The sequence below is a fragment of the Lissotriton helveticus genome, chromosome 9 (genome assembly GCF_964261635.1).
Source record: "Lissotriton helveticus chromosome 9, aLisHel1.1, whole genome shotgun sequence".
Classification (NCBI taxonomy): Eukaryota; Metazoa; Chordata; class Amphibia; order Caudata; family Salamandridae; genus Lissotriton; species Lissotriton helveticus.
Genome location: NC_136070.1, coordinates 224,435,321 through 224,457,458, shown reverse-complemented (window position 1 = coordinate 224,457,458; position 22,138 = coordinate 224,435,321). Strand labels below are relative to the sequence as shown.

At 44.7% G+C, this 22,138-nt stretch overlaps 1 protein-coding gene across 1 annotated transcript in view; it reads left to right on the top strand.

Annotated features, from left to right (window-relative positions):
• PNN (pinin, desmosome associated protein) overlaps nucleotides 1-22,138 on the top strand; it is a 168,906-nt gene that overhangs the window by 51,706 nt on the left and 95,062 nt on the right. Inside the window, exons 3-6 of the mRNA XM_078659762.1 lie at nucleotides 9,706-9,774; nucleotides 10,356-10,431; nucleotides 10,518-10,612; nucleotides 11,712-11,787. Of these exons, the coding sequence (XP_078515888.1) occupies nucleotides 9,706-9,774; nucleotides 10,356-10,431; nucleotides 10,518-10,612; nucleotides 11,712-11,787 (316 nt within the window). The remainder of the gene's footprint in view (nucleotides 1-9,705; nucleotides 9,775-10,355; nucleotides 10,432-10,517; nucleotides 10,613-11,711; nucleotides 11,788-22,138) is intronic.

Sequence of the window (22,138 nt, the reverse complement as noted above, 5' to 3'; positions counted from 1 at the left end):
ATTTTGCACAACCCCTCTACACTGCCGCGCACACAGACTTCTCCGCACCGCCTGCCCCCTCTCACCTATGGAGATCCTAGACCTCTGCAAATCCTACCCTCCCTGCTCACTCACTAATATCCAGCCTCCCCCTGTCTCCAGCATCCCTGTCATATTGGGGACTAGCCGAACTCCCCGCTCACCTAGCTCACCTAGGCCACCTCCCCAACTCGCCTCCATCCACTCCCCTTAAACCTCTTTCCTGCATGCTTGTCAATTGTCGGTCCGCTATTCGACATGCCATTGAAATCTCTGAAACTATTCTTAGTGAATCCATCGACATCGCGTTCCTAATGGAAACCTGGCTCAATGACTACTCAACAAGGATCCTTGACCTCCTCGCCCCTACGGGCTACTCTATTCTCAGAAAAGACCGGCCCATCCGAAAAGGCGGTGGTGTTGCCATATCTTCAAAGAGGAATTGCAACTTTCCCTTGTCAATAACACTAATCACTCCGCCCTTGAATACCTCGAAGCTGAACTCAAAATTCAAGGCTCCCAACCCATTAGCCTTCACAACATATATAACCCTCCCGGCAATACACATCCCTTCGTTGATGAGCTATCCGACCTGCTTACACAATCGTCACTTTCCAACTCCCAAAACATTTTTCTGGGAGACCTCAACCTCCATTGGGATGAGACCAATAACCCCTCTATCACCCTCCTATCCAACCTTCTCGAGATCAATAACCTCGAGCAACTTTGTAAATCTTCGACCCATTCTAAAAGAGCAATCCTAGATGCCATCATTACAAGCAAAGATCTAGCCCTCCTATCCAACATTGTTCCCATCGACTGGTCCGACCCTCTCATTCTGTTCTCTATAGCGGTCTCTGCCATCCCTCCTCCCACGAAAATCATTAAACCCATGAAACTGTCCAGAAATCTTAATATCCCCCCTGATTTACTGGAATATAAACTCCATGCCCAACTTCTTGCCATCCCTCCCTCACTGAACGCAAATGAGCTTACAGAACACTACAACAAAGCAGTCGTGGATACCCTGGACCTCCTGGCCCCCCTGAAGCTTAAAAACCAAAGAACCATTCCTTCCAAATCATGGTTCAATTCTGAGCTTAATAATGAAAGACGCTCACTTAGACGGACGGAAAGAACGTGTAGACAACACCCTACCCCTTTGCACCTAGCTCGCTTCAGACTTGCAAGATCATCTTATAAAAAACACATCTTTAAACAAAAAGCATCCTTTTTCCGAGCACAACTGGACCGAGCCAAAAATAGACCCAGAGAACTGTTTAACATTGTTCGCAATCAAACCTCATCCACTCCTCCTATACTTCTGGCCGCGACCACTAATTGCGAAGAAATAGCCCTCTTTTTCTCTGAAAAAATTGCTAGAATAGAACAATTCTTCCTCCAGACTCTGACCCCTACCTCCATTTTGGACATCTCCCCTAACTCATCTGCATCCCTCCCACCCCCCCTGCTCCCTCCATGATCCTACATAACATTGATCTCCCGATCCCTTCCATTCCCTCCTCCCTCCACGATTCCAATCCCCCTAACACTCTCCTTAAAAATAACGCCTGGCATAATTTCCAGCCAGTTACTGAAAGATGTCTTTGACATCATTGCGAAACTTAAAACCTCTTCCCACACCAAAGACCCCCTCCCCTCTAAACTTGTCCAAAATCTCAAACACATCATTACCCCTTCCTGGACCTCGATCATTAACACTTCCCTAGCCACCGGCTGTGTCCCTTCCTCCCTACAACTGGGCCAAATCACCCCCATTCTCAAAAACCCTACTGCCGACCCTAATGACCTTAACAACCTCCGTCCTAACTCCAATCTGCCCCTTCTCTCGAAAGCCCTGGAAAAATGTGTCCTTCAGCTTGACAGACACATTGAACTTTTTAACTTACTTGACCCCCTCCAATCAGGCTTCAGGAAAGGTTGCAGCACTGAAACCGCCATACTTAACATTGTAGATGACATTCACCACTCCCTCAACAATGGCGAATCTAGCCTATTGATCCTCCTCGATCTCTCCTCAGCGTCGATACTGTTAACCATTCTGTTCTACTCAAAGTCCTTAGAGAACGATTCGACCTTAATGGTATGACTCATAATTGTCTTTGTCTCATACCTACAACACTGTGCTCAACAAATTAAAATCCAAAACTGCTTATCGAACCCCTCTCCCATTTCTCTAGGAGTTCCGCAAGGATCCATACTCTCTTTAACCTCTTTATGGAACCCCTCATTCTCAAACAAGCCGGGATCAACTACCATCTTTACGCTGACGATACTCAACTCTACCATAAGATAAAAACCCATGCTGACATCCTCCACCTCAACAACAACACCCTCATCAAAATTCAAGCCTGGTTCCACTCGAACCACCTCAAACTGAACCCTAAAAAAACTGAAATTATTCTTTTCTCCCCAAAAAACAATCGGCTCCCCATTCAAAATTGGATCTCAGACCTTAATGCCCTCAACTGCCCCTTGTCCCTTGCCACCTCCGACAAATCCTTGGGCATCTCCCTTCACCACCGCCTATCTCTCAACGTACACATCAAAAACTCTGCCAACGGAGCCCTCTTTACCCTCCGTAACCTTAAGAGAATTAAGCCCTTCATCCCAATTGATGATTTTAAACTAGCAGTTCAATCTCTTGTTCTATCGCGCATTGATTACGGCAATGCCATCCTCACCGGAATTCCCAAAACACATCTGGCACCTCTAAAATCAGTGCTCAACCTCGCGGCCAGGCTCATCACAAACTGCAAACGATTTGACCACATCTCTCCCGCCCTCAAATGGCTCCCCATTGAAGGCAGATCCACTTATAAAACCACCTGCATTACGCACAAAATCCTCCACCAAAACACACCGACATACCTTGCTATCAAATTGACCAAAGCAGGCTACACGTGATCCCTGAGAAGCTCTAACACCCTCCTACTTATCCTCCCCCCTTCAGAAAAATAATTCCACTCAGTCACGCTCCTTTTCAGGCAATGCCCCTCTTATTTGGAATGCCCTCCCACCAGACCTCCGTTGTAACCCGTCCTACCCCAGCTTCAAAAGAGAACTCAAACTTCTTCTCCTTAATAAATACGGGGGCTTCTAATTACCTCCCGAGTGGCCTCGCCTTCCTCAGCATCCCCCACACCCAGCTGCTCCGCCTACGACTAGTGAACCCCCTCCTGCCCCCCCTCTCCTTCCCTTCTCCTTCAATCTTATCTCCTTCCCTCCCCGCCTCTCCTTTACCTCCCGTTTCTTACTACACCATATGACCTTCAGTCCCTCTTGCTCCTAGGTATATTTTATCGAACCTTCCCTCCAAAATGCGACCTCTATATTGTATATCTTATTGTGTTTAGCAATTGTTTTTTACTTTTTCATCTAGTGTAACCTTTATCCTATGTGGACTGCTTATTTTTGAATCAACTTTCTGTACTTATACACACTGTACCTGTATTTAAACAGCTTTCTGTTACAATTGTAAAGCGCTCTGATACCTCTGGGTCCAGCCAGCGCTATATAAAACCTCTAAAAATAAAAAATGTTAAAAATAGAGGAAATAAATGGATTAAAAAAATAATCTTGGTAAGAACTGGGTCCTAAAATGGATCACCCTAAATACCCATATCCGAGCTGAAGGAAATTACATATGATTGAGGAATTGTCTTAAAAACTTAACCCAAAGATTGTGGGTTAATGCTTTTCATCTTATTCTCATGCACTTCAACAAACAATACCGACTGTAAACAGTTTTGTCCTACTTTTCCTCTGTATATGAAAAAGGACTGCAATGCTATTGCAAAAAGGCAGCCTGCGGGCTACAAGGTACCCAAAAATAGTGGAGATTGGCATATATCGACAATTACCATTTCATGCTGATTTTCTTCTACAATGTTCTTGTTGAGGTTTTCTTACATCCCTTGCACTGTTTAGATTCTGATCTAGCCTTGGTATTTTGTACATCTTAATGATGTGTGCATTGACTTGCTGGAGTCAAATTGCAGCTTTGCTTGGTGGTTCAGTAGTCATGGATTTGAACAAATCAACTAGCTTTTTTTAAATCAGAATTTGACTGTTTATTGATTTGAAAATCATGACTCACTCAAATATGGGTATCTTTGCATCCTAAAAATGAGCTACAAAAGCGCAGTACGGCATCAGAAGGAAACCTTATCCTTTTGCGAAAACAGCCATGTTTTTAAAGCTTTTCTGAACAATAAGTCTGGAATTTGTCTCTGGTTCAGCAGTGAAGCGATTTACTTTTTGGCAGTGGTGATTTAAAAGCCATGGCCCCTAAGAGTTTTAAGGTGTGAGCAAAAGTTCACCCTGAGATCTCAAAATATAAACCGCTTGTAAAGACTTAGCCGAGAACTAAGAAGAGAAGTACAGGTGGAAAGCAGAGTTTATGCTGAGGACACTTTGACTAGGAGGCAATCTGGTTCTTCATTATAAGCTAAAGTAATTGGGACAATGCAGTGTGGAGGTATGATGTCCGAGCTTGAAAGAGACAACCAATCTAGCAGCAGCAAATGATTGAAGCTTTTGAATCAGACAGGCAGGCCAAGATATAAAGAGTTGCAGTAGTCCTATATGGATGTGTTTCAGGTAGCAGAGTTGAGAAAATCAGTTCCTGAGTAGTGCATTATCCTGATCCGTCATGGTCAAGACAAAATTCATCATTCTGAGCCCACTGACAAAGTGACGGTTGTCAATGAGGGGGAAGGCTAAGAAAAGGTGGTCTGAGAACAATGGCGACCTGACCTTGATTTTTTAGGTCTCGCCTGTCGATGCGCATGCGCATCAAGCTTGCGAGACTATTGGGGCTTAACCACTCTTTAACTAACTTGCAAGGAATCGTGGCGATTCCTTGCAGTGCCCGTGACTTTTAAGCTCAATGCGCATGCTCATTGAGCTTAAAAGCGCGTGCACATCAGTTCCCTCAGCCGCACTCCAGTCCCCTGCTGCTTTCACACCCTCTCCCCGCTCCGCCCCCTCCCCTGCCCGCCGTGTCGCATTTCTCCTCCCCCCTCCCCTTATCTGCCTTTCCCTCCGTCTTGTTTTTTTTTTTACCCGCTCCGCCCCCTCCCCTGCCCGCCGTGTCGCATTTCTTTTCTCCTCTTTGCTCCTCCAGCAGTTCTCTGTCACCTTTCCTTCTCTCCTCCCTTGTCCACCTTTTCATTGTTTTTGCCCACCTCTCCTCCAGTTGAACTGTCACTAGCTCCTTTCAGCCCCTTCTCATTCCAGTGTTTTCGGGTCCCATCTCATGCTTGGGGTTAAGCTCCCTTTGCCTGCAAATGCACGGGAAAACGGACAGACACGCACCAGGAAACAACACACAGACGCAGTACAAGCATTGATTAATCACTCGCACACATCACGTTTTACTCCTTTGCTAGTGTTCTCGTTGTTTACATCAGAAAGAAACAGACCTTAAAACGATTGAATAATTGACAGAATCCTCAAATATTGTTAATTCCATTGAAGTCTAGTGAAAACGCTGCTCGAAGATGATATGTTGCTAAAATTACCGTAACAAAATCAATCCACTCACTGTAATATTCTTAATGTAATTGTATGTGCTAGCACCAGAAGGTATGGAGTGAAATTACTTAACTTGTGAGTAAACATATTTGTTCACACCCTCTCCCCGCTCCGCCCCCTCCCCTGCCCGCCGTGTCGCATTTCTCCTCCCCCCTCCCCTTATCTGCCTTTCCCTCCGTCTTGTTTTTTTTTTTTTACCCGCTCCGCCCCCTCCCCTGCCCGCCGTGTCGCATTTCTTTTCTCCTCTTTGCTCCTCCAGCAGTTCTCTGTCACCTTTCCTTCTCTCCTCCCTTGTCCACCTTTTCATTGTTTTTGCCCACCTCTCCTCCAGTTGAACTCTGTCACTAGCTCCTTTCAGCCCCTTCTCATTCCAGTGTTTTCGGGTCCCATCTCATGCTTGTTATAAGGCTGCCAAAATGCGGACACTCCTCAACCCTCTGCTTCACATGAGACTCTGCGGCTCTCCTGGGACAATAAACCACTCCAGAACAAACATGGAGTTGTCATACGCGGCCATCTATCTCAATTAAAGGCCACATAGCTTCTCTAACCTCTAGGAAAATCTAGCCCTGCTATTTAATTTTGGTGCGGGATTACTGTGTAAAGGTTTGCATAACGTCTCATCTGACTAACTAGTGCTTTAGTTTAGCATTGTATGTGTTTTCATAGGCTTGTGTGTATGTCCTTTAATGCATGTGCATGCTTGTCTTTTTTTGTTCAGTTCCCCGTGTCAGTGTGTGCTTACCTGGATTTCCGTTTGTCTAATTTATGTGGCCTTTGTCAACGAGGCAATCCGCTACTCTGTCCAACGTTTATGAAGACGAGACACTCAACCACGCAACGCCACTCACCCACGCAACGCCACTCACCCACGCAACGCCACTCACCCACGCAACGCCACTCACCCACGCAACGCCACTCACCCACGCAACGCCACTCACCCACGCAACGCCACTCACCCACGCAACGCCACTCACCCACGCAACGCCACTCACCCACGCGCAAAACGAAAAATGTTAAACTCTTCTATTGCGAGACCTATTGCATTTTCAATGCTTGTTTTTTTTTCTCTCTCTCAATTTAGTTTGACATACTTTAAGCTTATCCACTTCTTTATAGCTGTGTGGCTGATGACTTGATGTCTCCTTGAATCTCTAATGTAATCTGTGTGGTCCACGTAGACACACAGCTCAAAACCATGAGAGCATATGGGATAAGTCCGTGGAATCGTATGTGTGTATGCTTACATGTGTACGCGCCCTCCTTCTCTCGCGCTCCCTCCTTCTCTCTCGCGCGCCCTCCTTCTCTCTCGCGCGCCCTCCTTCTCTCGCGCGCCCTCCTTCTCTCGCGCGCCCTCCTTCTCTCGCACATGCCCCTCCTTGCACATGCCCCTCCTTGCACATGCCCCTCCTTGCACATGCACCTGTGATTGCGCATGCACCTGTGATTGCGCATGTTAAATGCTGCTGAAAGGTGTGAACATCACTATAGCAAATAGATGATTTTCAGCACAACAAATACGATCATTCATACCTGATTGCACTGCTACTTCTGTACCAAGGCCAGGAGGAAAACAAATTATGATGGATGGATTGTTTTGTTGCAAATCCTGTAACTGGAGAAAATTAGTTAAGTGGGGTGGTAGCTGGATAAAGTCTCCACACTTACAGAAGCTTTTAAGGCACAATTAAAAACAAATATGCGAATTTTGATCAGCAGAATTGAAATGTCTATGCTGTCTCGCTGTTCCTATACTGTGGATTAAAAAGACCACTGCCACTAGAAAGCATATAGTGCTAACAAAACTGATTTCAACCAGAAAGCTTAAATCTGGGGACCATATAGAAGAGATTGGAACACAAAAGGAATGAGGATGAGTTAAAAGGTTCTCACGAATTCATACTTGTATACTCTTTCTCCCTCAAACAGTTAATCTTCAGTCGGCTTGCCAGTCATCTCTTGGCACAGTTTAATTTGACCAATCGAGATGGGTTGGAATTGGTAAAACCCAGCGTCCGTAAATTTGTGATGCTCAAAACCACGCCACTACTGGAGCCATACTTATCATGGTCTATAAAAAACCATGAGCAGTTTCTGCTAACAAGGTTCCGGCTGGATTATTTTCATCTACCATTAGCTGTTCCGAGGGTATCTCATAGATGTCAAGTGTTACCTCCCTGGGGCTGCGACAACGACAACTTGTCTCCGCAGGATCTGATGCACTTTTATTTGTTTGTTCCCTCTGTTGCTCCCCGGAGGTTCTTTTTAAAGCCACTTTTTAAAAAAAAAATGAATTTTACCCAGGTCCGAAAGCACCTTATTTGTGATTGGCTTCTTGAAATCAGCCCTAAAATCCAGAAACTGTAAGGAGAACTAATAGCTCTATAAACTATTGTCAACGTATCTGTAGTTTGTTTTTTAAAAGTTTATATGTATCCTATGGGTCTGTTACATTTCACATTTTATCTTACTTTTTAATGGAATTAATTTTATAAGGTCTGGGATTATGGTTATAGTACGTGTTTTACTTGTGTTTTATGTTAACTGTGGCATCCTTGCTTTTATGGTTTTTACAATTGCAAAACCGAATAAAGTGTTTTGAAATGAAATTGACCCTCTTCAATTTGGCTTCCATATCTCCCGTTGTACCGAGGTGGTTCACTCGCTCTCTACTAGAACTCTTCATTCCCTGTTACCTCTCATCCACTTTATTCTCCATGATTTGTATATCATAGTCAGTATTTTTGACTGATGCACCCAACAGATTTGCTTTTCTTGGCGCTGCCAGCATCACTCGTAAATTACTCATGTCTTACTTCCCTCTACTTCATTAGTTGTGTGGTGCTTGGTCAATCTCCAAACTTTCATGTTTGTTATGGCATTTCCTCTGGCTTTCTCTAGGCCTATTTGCTTTTTTACTTCACACCCCCTCTTTTAATGTCTTAGTCTCCTCTTACAGCTTCCTTTGCACATCTTTATCTCCCATGAGGTAATATCTGCACAATCATATCTGCATTTAATTGACTTCTATGGGCTCCCGAATGGGCCTATATACACCCATCTTATTTCATCTGAAAATGGAAACCTTTATTTGGTATCTTCATTTGGTCCTGCTCTCCTACCTATTAGTTACGTCAAAGTTGTTGTTTTTCCTTTCTCCTATGCCAGAAATTTGAAGTGCTATTCGATTTAAATATGCATCTAAACTTAATTTTTCCTCTCCCATGGAGCCTTGTTCTAGCTGTGCAATATTGGGGAGAGTTGACCTAGGTGCCTGTCGTTCATTAACACACTGGTCATTGGCAATTTAATATATTCCATTGGCCTGCTTGTGAACCTTCTGAAGCATTGCCTGCCTCTGTTTGTTGTTGGGTTGTTTGCAGCAGGGGCAGTTTTTAGTCTTCCACACCACATACCCATTCCCCTTCAGTGCCTGCAAGGAAGATGCACATTTCTTTGCAGCTACTGGACCCAGTTAAAGTTCCTTCCTCTGCTGGCTGTTCGTATCTGGCGAAATAACCCCTTCTTAACCTCAAGTATAGCCTACTGCGACCCTTTTTCCTTCTATCTCTTTTAAACCCACCACTTTGCTCCACCCAACTTCTGCTCACTCCTCTTACTCGGTCCCTGCACTGGAACCAGTCTTTGGGCCACTCCCATCTATACCAGCTTTCAAGAATACCATTCTTTCCAATTTTCTGAGAACCATCAATACTGATATTTTCTCTCCCCACAAACATCCCCCCATAAATTAATATTTTCCCCACATACTGTCATCTTAGGGGTTCATGGACCTCTGATTGCCATCTCATTGTAAAAATGAATATCTCCTATGTTGTACTGTTACCAGCCCGTCTATAGCCACTCCGCATGTCACTTAACTGTGTTTAGGTACTCTACTGCACTTTGGTATACAGGTCGTTCCTGAGGTTTTTGTTTCTCTTCCACCAAATTGGGGCTTCTGTCTTTCTCAATGTGACCAGCTTGCAGTCAAGGTGCACTAGTCCTTGCTTGGGCTTGTGTGTAAACCCCAAGCCTTATGTTTTACAAATTTGCTTTATTGATCGTTTTTCTTCCTTTGTAAATGGTTGTTTTTCCTCTTTTAAATATGCCTTTTTGATATTGTAGGCGTGGACTCTCGGATGGTGGAGGAGGGCCCCCAGCCAAACTTAGAGACTTTGAAGGAGCAGTCAACAGGTAGGTGCAGATTTTAATAGTGTGTTGGCTGTTTTTTGAGCATCACTTTTGAATTTCTCGGACAAGGAGGGCAGCAAGCAAACTAAAAGTGAATTTTTTTCAAACCAAGAGTGTTTGCCCCAATAGTCCCCGAAAGACTCAGTCTTGACATTGTTGTAGGATGATTATGGGCCATGTGGATGCTTCTCATTTAGCTTCAAAAAATGTTAATTTTCCTCAAGTTAATATCTTAAAAGCTTATTTAACTTCAACCCTCAGACGAAAGTTGTATCCCCTGCTTTTAAGCACTCGGGCATTGCTTTTTGTACTGTTTGACTGGTGGGTTTAGAAACTGAGTACTAGATCAGGTGTCCTTAACAGAATTACAAATCTTGGTTGAGTAATGATTTGAGAGGCTTGTTGGGGTTTTGTATTTATAAAGCACATTCAATATGTCGAGCATAATATTACACATTTATCCCTTTAACATTTTAAAGTTGTACAACTATAAAGTAAGGGATGTTTTATTTGCTCCACATAGTACTTTTTACATTTAGGGCTTGCCTATTTATAGAGAATTCACCCTGATTTTCTTTCGAAAGGCAGGGGGCAGAGCGTCGGACAAGGAGAGAGTCACGCCAGGAAAGTGACGCAGAGGAAGAGGAAGATGTTAAAAAGGTACAATTGAGATTTGTAGCAGCATGGTTTCAGCATTTTTTTTTGTTTTGAGGAAGTATTGAGTTTTCTACTTTTGTTTATTATAGCCTGCGTTGCAATCCTCTATTGTTGCTACCTCCAAAGAACGCACCCGCCGAGACCTTATTCAAGATCAGACTATCGATGAGAAAGGAAAGCAAAGGTACAGTGTTTTATGCACTTTAGACATTTTTAGACAGTTGTTTAAATAAATTGTTATGTTGCAGAGTAATGACAATTGGTAGCATTCACAGGTCAAGCATCTGCCTCCTTGATGAAATCTTAAAACACCCTTTATTAAACCTGTGCACATTACAGTGGAGCCTATAGAATCCTATGCATTCGTTCTCCTTACTCTGGAGAAACCAATTTTTCAACATCGACGTTCTACTGGTTACTTTTTTCCCCTATTCGCTGCATTTTCCATGAAAGCGTTGTGGTACTTCACACTCACGTAACATTTCTTCAAAAAAGTACTTAGTTGCGTTTTACAATGGAGATAATTCTATCAAACTCACATTTACTGGTTTCTGCAGCCCCAACCACATAAAAGGGAGAGGTCTTGAATGTCCCAGGTCTGTGTGCAAACCCTTCTTCTTGACAACTATTGAAACCCAGCTCTGATGTGCTACATTAAGTGGCAGAAGAGTAGCAAGTGACTTTAGTTCTGTGGCACTAGATTAAAAAAAATTACCACATTGTGATTTTTAACATAAAAAATCTGAAACTGTACGCAAGTCATTTGTTCTTTGATCTCACTATTCTGGGGAGCCTGTATAAATACTTCAATTGAGCATCTTTCAAATGAACCAGGACTGTGTTGACAGTTTCATCTATTTTTCACATATAAAATCTGAATTTGTTTGAGGTCCTTCAATGCATTTTGTCATGGTGGTTAAATTAACTTTTTAAATCAACAGCCCCATACCTCAATCTGGGTTTTTTAAGAAGTGTGCATCTGTAATAAACATCTAGACATCAATAGAAATGTTTGCTTTTGTGTTGCCTGGACAAAGCATATGTGCTCTTGAAATTCAGGATAACTCAAATAAATATGTTCTGGCTTCTCTGTTACTGCAATGTGTTTCAATTATTTTGCCGTATAGCCCCTAGTTTTTCATTGTATTACTGTTAAGTAACACTTTTGATAATGTTTGCAGGTCATGACTGCAATTTATATTAGTTAGTATATTTGTATATATGTTCCTGTAGTTTCTCCTAGTGTCCCAAATCACTGTTTTTCTGCCTCTTGTCTTCTTTAGGAATCGGCGGATTTTTGGCCTATTGATGGGGACACTGCAGAAATTTAAGCAAGAGTCTACAGTTGCATCTGAAAGGGTATGTCGACTTTAACGTGGACAAGTACTTTGCAATATACAGTGTTTCTCAATATCCCCACGTTATGCAGAAAGGACCACCTGTCTTCACAACATTAATAAAATAGCAGTCAGTGGTTTGATACGTCTTTCATCTGTCATTGTCCCTAAAGTAGGTATCGCACTTCTGAGGATGTCCTTTTATTTGAGTTTTTTTAGTTGGGCATTCCTTTTGGAATTTCAGGATGTACTTTGTGGTAGTGTGTGCTGGATACGTTTTGGATCAGAGGTCAGGTTTGTTGGTTGGAATTTACTGTAGAAGCTGGACATTTGAACATGTTCCCATTGAAAGGTCCTTTTCCTCAATACATAGCAGATTGATCCTTGTAAATTGCTGGTCTAAAATGTTGTGTGTATTTGTGTGACAAAAGTGGTCTAGTCGTAGCAGGGTGAGGTTTGACAACTTGATTATTTATGGTTTCTGGTTCTTTTGGCAATGTTCCTTGACTGCAATTAACTATCTTATAGTACAAGATAACTAGGAATTAAAATTTGTGTAGTATTAGTATCTCATGTGTCATAAAAAGGATTTCTTTACTTGAAGGGAAATCATGTACTGAGTGATTCGGGAATTTCTTCCTTGCATCATTCCGTGGCTGTACAATTTAAAATGTGGCATTATCTCCAATGGGACATACTTTAAAATATGCATGCAGGCCACATAGCTCCAGCTCATGGAATTATTACACCCCTTGCTTCAAGCTTGCCCAAATTAACACCTTGAATGCTATGGGGATTTTTCCCCTGTGCTGGGAAATCATGAACACCATTATTCATGACGAGCTGGGCTCGTCATCAGTGTAGCAGGAGGCTACTGCATGACGAGCCCAGCTCGTCATGAGCGTGGAAGGGGTTATACAAGAGGGAGTTAATCAATTAGCAGCTAATTACTGCAATTTTAGTAATGTGGGTACATTAGCTACTGATATGAATACTGCTCACCTTCTCCACCCCAAACAGCTAGCTACGTTTAGGCCATTCTCGCTAGCTAAGCATTTATTTCTTCCTGCATACATCGGTCTTCAATGTAATGCTGTACTGAACCAACTATAATACTGCACAAACGCCTTCCAGCCCAGTACATGCCTTATAAGTAATTTTTAGCAATTGTGCCCTTGTCCATGTTCTCTTTTGGGATGTAGTACTTTTAAAAATTTAATTTAGATGCGAGTTTGTGTAGACCATATCCAAATTAAAAAGGTGCTTGGAGCTTTTAGTGTTTTCCAGCATGGTGGTATCATCTCATGCTGGTGAGTATGAACTCCTATTCTTTTTTTGTTGTTTTTTTTTTAAGCTGGGGTTTGTGAATGTTGGACCATGAATGGAACTGAAGGTATAATGGTAAGGATTTGTGTATCTTGTTAGAGATGAGGGTATAATATAAATGTTGAGACCTAGGCTGACTAACATCGATCATGCTTACATGAGTATAGTGGGCTACTGTATGTCACAGACTGCCGCCTCATCAGAATCTGCAGGTTGGTGATTTTCAGCCTTCCAGAAAGCTAGGGCAGACTTTGTATCCACCACTGCATTTTTGGGACCACTTTCAAATCTTGTAGGGATCACAGAAAAAGGGGAGCAAACATTAACTGCTTCATTCCACAATTGAGTGTGGAGCAGTTATGAAGTGAAAACTTTAGTGATTGAAGAAGCATATTGTGCCTAGATCGTCCATTTTGGCACTCCACGTCATGGATTTCTGTCAACTCCCTTCCTTTTACATTATAGTGTGTGCCTTTAGAGGGTTGCCAATAGGCAGGTGCATCACACTGATATTACTTCAGCTCCTAAAGTTAAGGCTGTAGGCTGTCTCTAGGGTTCACCATGAGGAAAAGGAAAAACTCCGACCTACACTCAATGGTAGTTTATTTAGAGGTGTGTCCTATATTGTTAATTCTCCAAGATGACTGGGTTTCCGAGAAGAGGTACTACTACGTCTACATTGTCATGAAGGTCATATTCTCTTACCTCTCAAAGACTCATAATCACCCAGAATATCACCTGTAGATTATAAATCAGCGGGCTGTAGGAAGCTGGCTCTGTATATACTATACCAAAGTATGGTATAGTGTGCACAGGATCCAGTTGATCCCCAGAGGTATATCAGAGGCTTAAGTAGATAATACCTTACACTCTTTTGTGGTAGTGTGGTTGAGCACTCGGGCTTATCATAGGGTAGTGTTAAGCATTTGTCCACACTCATGGAAGAAATGATGCCACACACTCCATGACTAAATCCGAGACTAATTGTTTGTATACAAAGTTATTATTTTGTTGTTTTTATTTTTAGAACAAGAATTCCTTAATAGCAGGTAAGTTATACTTGTCATACAATCTTACTTATCAACAGACCGTGAAGGCTGGTTTGGTAGGAGCATTTAGATCACTTTTGCAGTTAAGAAAACGATTGGTAAACCGTTCAAAAACACTTGTAATTACTTTCAGATTACTTTGTGATAGCTTTTCTAGTTCGCATTAAACACACTCCTAACACAGTTTAAGTAACACAGGACATTGGTAAACAGGTTAACTCTGGTGAAGGTACTAAGTTGCTTTTTGTTGCAGTACGAGACAGTTCAGCCAAGAATAATTTTCTGAGAAAACCCACCAATTCAGTCCTAAGGGCAAAATGAAGTGTTAAGTTTGCAGGTAAGTAAACTGTTTTGGAGTTGCAGTTTTGGAGGGTAGAACCAAAGTTCAGGTTGGCACCCAAGAGGCACCCTCAGCTGCACTAGGGCGGAAGAGTGCAGGGTGCCAATGCTAGCCAATGGAGCTAAGGGGCACCTCTGTTTGGGACTGCTCACGGGCAGGCCACTCTGTCTTGGGAGCCAAGCTCCTAGAGTTAAGGTATAGGCAAAGGTAGTCCCAGCGGCACTGGGGCGGCCAGGTGCAGGGTGCTCAGGGAGTGTATGAAGTCTAATGCTTTTCAATGGAGGCCACCTGTCACGGAAAGGACTGCAGGCTGGAGCCAGCAGACTTGATGAAAGGAACCAACGACCAGTGGATGTAAGAGTTGCTGGGCAAGAGAATATCGTTGGTCAGGCACCTCAGGACCTGCGGGTGCAGGGGTGTCCTTTTCGTGTCTGAATCTTCTCACCGATTCCGGTTTGTTGGGGCGTGGCGGGGAGCCTTCATGATGAGGCTTCAGGCATCTAGGCGAAGGGCAGTGGAGGTTATCCAGCGGATGGCATTCGGGTTGGGATCGCCGGGGACACCTTGTTGGGCAACTCTGGCCGTGGGCCTTGGGTGCAGAGGGGTGAGGACTCAAACCTCCGACTGGATCTGAAGTTCTTTAGGAAGGCTGGGCAGGTCTTTGGGGTTCTTGGAGGCTGCTGGCTGCAGGACACACCTAGTTTGCTCGTAGGGGGGTCAGAGCAGGAGACAGGACGGTAGGGTTGGGGACCAAAGCAGTTGTCATAATCGTCCTTCTGCGGCACGGCTCTTCGGTCTTCTTGTCATGGAGAATCTGAAGAGGCATGGTTCGGGGGTTCCCTAAATACTCATTTTGGTGGTGTTACAGAGGTGTATAGGTTGGTACCAATGGGTCCCTTCCCTGTGAGGTCTACACCCCCTAGTATGCCACCCTCCAGTTGACGGGGGTATATGCCTCTTCCTGATTGGAGGGATCCCCATCGACGAGATGGATGGGACTGAGATGTGGGCTGCACCACGCCTCACCTCACTGAGTGTTGGGGTTGGCACAGGTGTTCTCACCTGTTCTAGGTTTTCCCACATGTTCTCATGCTCAGAATGGAGGTCAGAACCTGTGGGAGCTGGTTGCTGATAGCAACAAAATGCTGGGCGAAGCTATTAAAGGCGACAGTCCTTTGAACTGCTCACTTCGGGGATCCTGCCCATACTTTGGGAGGAGGCACGGCACCTCTACTCAGGATTTGCTTTGTTCCCAGGCCCAGAAAGCAGAGGGCTCTCTATCCAGGGGTCCAGAAACCTGTCTGGTGGTTGCAGATGGCTGCGAGCCAGTCGGGAACCACACCAGAGTTAGGTGCTTTACAGGGGGCATCTCTAAGAGGCCCTCTGTGTGCATTTTTCATTAAATCCAAAACTGACATCAGTGTAGGTTTAATGTGCAGGGAAGTTTGATACCAAACTTCCCAGAATTCAGTAAAGCCAACATAGAGCTGTGGAGTTCCTGTTGACAAACTCTCAGCCCATGTGCTCAAAATGGGTTCACTGCACTTACGTCTGTGGATGGCATAGACACTGTAGGGGCATATTGCTCATGCAGCTATGCCCTCACCTGTGGTATTGGGCACCCCGCATTTAGGGCTGTAAGGCCTGCTAAAGGTGTGACAAACTCATGCCACAGGCAGTGCGAGTGGGCCAGGCACACGGATGTGCGCCATGTTGACTCATCCGTTTGGTCTGCACCAAAACACGCAGCCTACTCTGGCAGTGTGTGGTGTTAAGGTGAGGGCCCTCTGAGGGTGGCATAATACATGCTGCAGCACTCAGAGGTCCTTTCTGGTCACAAGGCCCTTAGTACCAGAGGTACCTTTTACAATGAACTTGCAGGGGGCCCAGAGGTGTGCCAATTGTGGGTAACAAAGGTACAATTTTGGGAAAGAACACGTGTTGTGGCCTGGTTGGCAGGACCCCATCCTCACCTGCCCAAGTATGAATATTGCTCCTCTGATCAAGGCATAAGTAATATAGGGAAATGTTCATGCACTCAAGTCTTCTCCTCTTGGACCCCCCCCCCCTCATCTTTGATATGAAAATATGAAAATCCTTGAAGATTGTCCTGCATCATCAAACCTTTGTACTTGATTTAATTTTTATGTTGCTCAACTCAGTACCCAAAGCATATTAACAAAAAGTGATGGATGGAATGCTTGAATTAATCTCAGCCACTGGTAATTACTCAGGCCACTTACCATTTCATTGTCATTTTGCATACCATGCCATCTGTTTGGACCCAGCCATATAATAACTTCTCTTGACCCTGCTTCAGTAGGAAAAATGCTGTCTGAATTGCAAGGCCAGGTCCTCCATGAACCGGAACACAGGCAACCCAAGGCCGGTTTCACCCCTATTAGGGCTCATAAGCCAGTTTTAGCTTGTGTCCAGTGGCACAGTGTGCACAGGATCCAGGTCTGAGCATAACGGTCCCATCTAGGGTTGAGCACTGAAGTAGCACAGAGATGGATTTGCATATGGCTGGGTCCAAACTGAGGTAACATGGTGGTCTAAAAACGATGGAGTGGAGTGTGGCCTGAGCGATTGCCAGTGGCATTCCATCCACTCCCTTGTTTTTGTTGCAGTTACCGGCCTAGGTGGATTTGGAACATTGAAATAACTTTTGGAACACTTCTCTTTGCTCTCTGATCATTACTATGTGACCGAGCCCAGTGACACAAGTGGACCTAGCGTCATGTCTCCATCAATTCCATAGTCTTTTTAGCAAGGCTCTAATGTTATCTTGCATCCATGGGAGTGATCATCCACAAATGGACAAACTCTTTCCATCTATGTATACATTACCTGAGAGTGCTTGCATGATACCTAGGCTGTTGTAGAGTGAGGGGTTGCAAGGGGTAGTGGATATTGTTGGGGTTCTTTTACACACTATCCCATTTTTCGATTGGTGTCTAGTATTTTAGAAATGTAGTCTACTGTCGAGTCTCGTATTGGAAGCCTAATGAAATCCTATAAAAATCTGCCTAATACAGCATGTCCCATATGAGACCAGTGTTTCTCTTACTTAAGCAGTGACCTTTAAAAACATGCTCTCAGCCCTAATGCACAATAGTGGTTTCATATATTGGATAATCCAAATCCCATTAATGTTTATGTCCCCGCATAATCTTCCTGTAAACTCTGGGTTTCGTTCCCCGCTGCCCCAATTCACAAGCAGATTGTGTTCTTGGTAGTTCCGCAGTTGTGAGCTGGACGGATGGGTCCTAAAATAATAATAATCTTTTTGGTCGGACAATAATTTTCTAGGCTGCTACCCTTTCAAGCCATGATTATAAATAGTGGTTGTCAACGTAGTATGTCGTTTTTAATGTCCGCTTGTATGGCTGTGTTTTAAAAAAAAAAAAAAAAAAACAATTTCTAAAGAAGTCTCTGATTTGCTTAGTGACGTAGTTCCCTAGATAACCAATTTTATCATTTGCCTATTTGGAATGGAGTGATTCATCCCAATCATTCTATGCTACTGGTTGTAATCTCGTACGTAGCATCTCTGATTTATCTAGGATGACTCTGAGCCCTGATATCCTCTCAAAATAAACCTAACAACTTTGGGATTCAAATATTAGGGTTTGTTATTTGACAGTAAGATATCACACACAAGCCGATGTGCTGTACAGAACCAAAGGGCATCCCCTTGTCCTCCCTAATTTTAATAGCAAAATGTTCCGTCACTGGGGTAGAAAGGCAAAGTAGTGAGTGCAGCCCTGTTTCACCCACTTCCAAGTGTGAAGGATCCAACCATATTTCATTAATCTCATTAGCCATAGGCTCTGTGTAGCTGACGCGTATGCATTTTTGCAGCATCGGGCAAGGTCGTATCGTATTTAGGAAGTAAACAAGAGGAAGAACTAGTCTGCGCAATCAAATGCATTTTTTTTCTTTCTTAATCCCTTGATAAAATGGTCCTGGCTAGTCCTCTTATTTGATTTTTCTCTTGGGTGTAGCACTGTGGGTATTGTCCGATGTTGATCTAATCTTCATAAATCCTGGTTTGATGTCTGTATTCTATAATGCAAAATGGTCTATATGTGAAGCATGATATAATGGTTTGCCCAATTTACTACTGCAATGCCTTTATCTTTCATTGACTCGGAGATTCAAATTGTTTGTCTCGTTCTGTGAGGTAGTTGTCTTCCTGGCCTTTCTTTGGTTGTCCTTCCAATTCGGGGTTATGTCCTCAACTAATGTATCCTGTCTGGGGTAAATCTACTGGTCTCCTGTATATAGGCTTTAAAAAGCCCCTTGTTTACCCCTTTCTGAACTCTTTATTTGGCCTTGAAAGCCTGGATCATTTGGGATTTGCTTTTATTAGCTCTTAGACATGAAGCCAGTATTGTATATTTTCATTGACCATAGTATGCAGGCTATAGTATGGGTTTCTCTGATCTCTTCATAAGGTCACAGTTGAGAAGCCTTCTCCAAATATTAACTTCCTTCACTGATTTTAAAGGATCTATATATATATATATATTTTTAAAACTTGTTCAGGCAATAATTCATATTTTTCTCTCCGCATAGCCAAGTCAAATTTTTTAGCTTTTATCCCTCTAATCACTGTTTCAGAAGCATCCCACATGACCTTTCACTGCAAATAATGATATAAAGCAATGGTGCCTTGATATTGAAGATTAAGTAACTACTAGGTTACCTCAACATGATAGTAATGTTTGGCTGATGTTTTAATGATCCTAGGGTTCTTTTTCCTATATACTGTGTTGTTGGCTAATGGTCCATTTGGGGAGGAATGGATTTGGGAAACTGGGCAGTCAGGTGTGTATCCTTGTGAAGCTGTCAATGGTCCATGGAAGTACCTCCAAATGTTGGATATGATGGTTGACATGCTTAAAAGCAATAAGAGGCCAATTAACAAAACAGTCCTATGCTGTTGCTAAGGGTATTTAACTGTAAGAAGAACATTTTTCATGAATGTTTTTTAAAAATCTTGTGTGATATCTATAAATAAGTTTGTCAAAATCAGTATTCAAGGAAATTTGTCTCAAAGATTCTTATAGCTTTTTTTATCCGTATATCTAAAATAAAATGAGTCTCCAACCTGACATGTAGTCTTGCAGTGTTCAGTTTGGCTGTATAACTCTAATGGAAACCATGTTTGCACCCATCCACTTTGAAGAATTCACCAAATTTGCTGCATATGTTTGGGTCAGTCTGCCAGCACCTGTTTCGCAAGAGCCATCTCGCTTTTCATGCTTTGTTTCCCTGTCACAGTGACGGATTCATAAGCCCCCAGGTTTTGTCCCTCTCTGTAATGGCGAGACATACTACCCTAGGGTAGTGCTTCAATTTTTTTCCAGCTACATGTAAGCCTAAGATGGTAGATACTTCCTGACATTGCGTCACCCAGTCATCTGGTTCAGCATTTTCACTCATTCAGCTCTCTGAAGACATGCACTGCCACCTTCTGCTTCCTCTCCTTCAGCTGTTAATCATTTATTGATTTACCTAGGGAAATGCCGTGAAGTGCTTTAATCCGTGATATAGGGGCTCAGATATGGAAGCACATATCGGAGTGCCATTTCACTTTGACGGCTGTCATCCAAACTCCCTTTCCTCAGAAGAGTCATCAGACTCTGGTCTATTATCTCTGCTACCATCACATAGGAAAACCTATGCTATAGACCAGTGGTTCCCAAACTTTTGACTCCTGAGGACCCCCGTTGAGTCACCACCGGAAGCCGGGGACCCCCAAGCAATTTGTATGACTTAAATTTCAAATATTAAAACAGTAATTTGAAAACAACACGTGTGCACACAAAACAAATACTCCAATTTCTAAGGATTTTGTGGCCAGATGTACAACTATTTCATTTAGCGCCTCGCAGTTGGCGACACATTGCGAGTAGTTAATTGTGAGTCGCTAACTGAAGAGTACAACAGTGTGTTTAACACTGTTTGGGATTCCCAATGGGGTCGCAAATTGCGAGGCTCATGAATATTAATGAGCCTCACAATTTGCGAGCCCATTGGGAATGCCAGCCCTCCCAGGGATAGTGGCCTACTGAGCTCAGCAGACCACCATGTCTGGGACTGCTTTTAAATAAAGCACTTTAAAAAAAAAAAAAAAAAAAATTCAACATTTTTGTTTCATTTTTTAAAGGGCAGGCAGTGGTCCTGGGACCACTGCCTGCCCTTAAAAAATAATTTGGCATGCATTTGTAAAGGGGAAGGGGACTGCGGGGACTGCGGCCTGCACAGACTGGGCGGGGAAAGCCAGAGATCTGGATGCCCCTTGTGGCTGGCCCTTGAGGAAGCAGCGGGACAGCAAGGGAGGCACCCACTACCATCAGGGGGCCTCCCGGAACGTGAGGAGACCCTCCCGGGCCCTGAGGGGAACGCGCACGATGCGGAGAGCGAGGCCGATGCGGCGGCCTGCACCGGTGCAGCAGAGGTGACCCGCGATCCCGGTCCCAGTCGAGACCAGCATTACGAAGCACCTTACCGGTGGGGGAGACCCCAGCTGCCATCGGGGGGCCTCCCGTGAGGCGCCAGTGTGACAAGCAAGGCCGGGGACTGCGGCCTACAGAGACTGGGTGGGGGCAGCACTTGAGAGAGCGGCGGGATGGTGGGAGAGGCGCCCGCTGCCATCGGGGGCCTCCTGGAACATGAGGAGCACCTGCCGCCCACCCGGGCCCTGAGGGGAACGCGCACGGTGCTGAGAGCAGGGCCGTGGCGGCGGACTGCACCGGTACGGCAGGGGTGGCCTGCGATCCCGGACCCCTTCGAAGAACCTTACCCGGGACGGGAGGATCTCCCGCAGGCCATCTGGACCCTGCAGGTACAAGCCCGGGGTGACGGGTGAGGCTGGGTCTGCGGCCTACACCGGGGGGTGGTGGAGGCGGCCCGAGTTCGGAGTGCCCCTTGCGGCCGGCCCTGGAGGACGCAGCGGGACAGCGAGAGAGAGAGGTCCCCGACTGTTGAGGCCCTGCAGCCAGTGGACTGATCCTGAGAGAGGCCGGGACTGCGGCCTACATCGGCGTGGCGAAGGCCAGGAGCCGGGCGGCGACACGGGGTTCTCCGCGGCCAGCTGCAACTTCACTCGAGGGGCTGGGCCTCGTCCGCTCCTGGTCTACGCGCACTGTGCACGAGAGGGGGCGGTGGGCGCTGGAAGGCCTGACATCTCTACGGTTCTTGGAGTAGGGCTGACTGGGGACACTTCTGCTGCTTGGAAGCCCAGGTGTGGTCCTTTTAGGTTGCTGCAATGCGTAAGGAACAAGATGCCCCGCACCTCGCAGCCCAATACTATAACGCAATACACCACTCAATGACTCCCTTCGCAGCGGATCACGCATCGCAGCGGATCACGCATCAGTCGGGACAGGACGGAGAGAGTGAGGTCCCCGACAAGCCTTCCCGGGCAGAGCTGCTGAGGGCGATACAGGGGTCCCATTCCGCCCTGAAGGGACAGATAGAAACAGTGTCTACAGATGTGAACCTGCTGCGGACGGTGGCAGATAGTCTCAACTGCGGAGGGGAATATCGTCCAGCTGCAGGGAGAGGTGGTGTCCCTCTAAAAAAACAGTCTTGCAGCTTACCGCCTTAACGGGGGCACTGGAGCGCAGGGCAGAAGATGCGGAAGG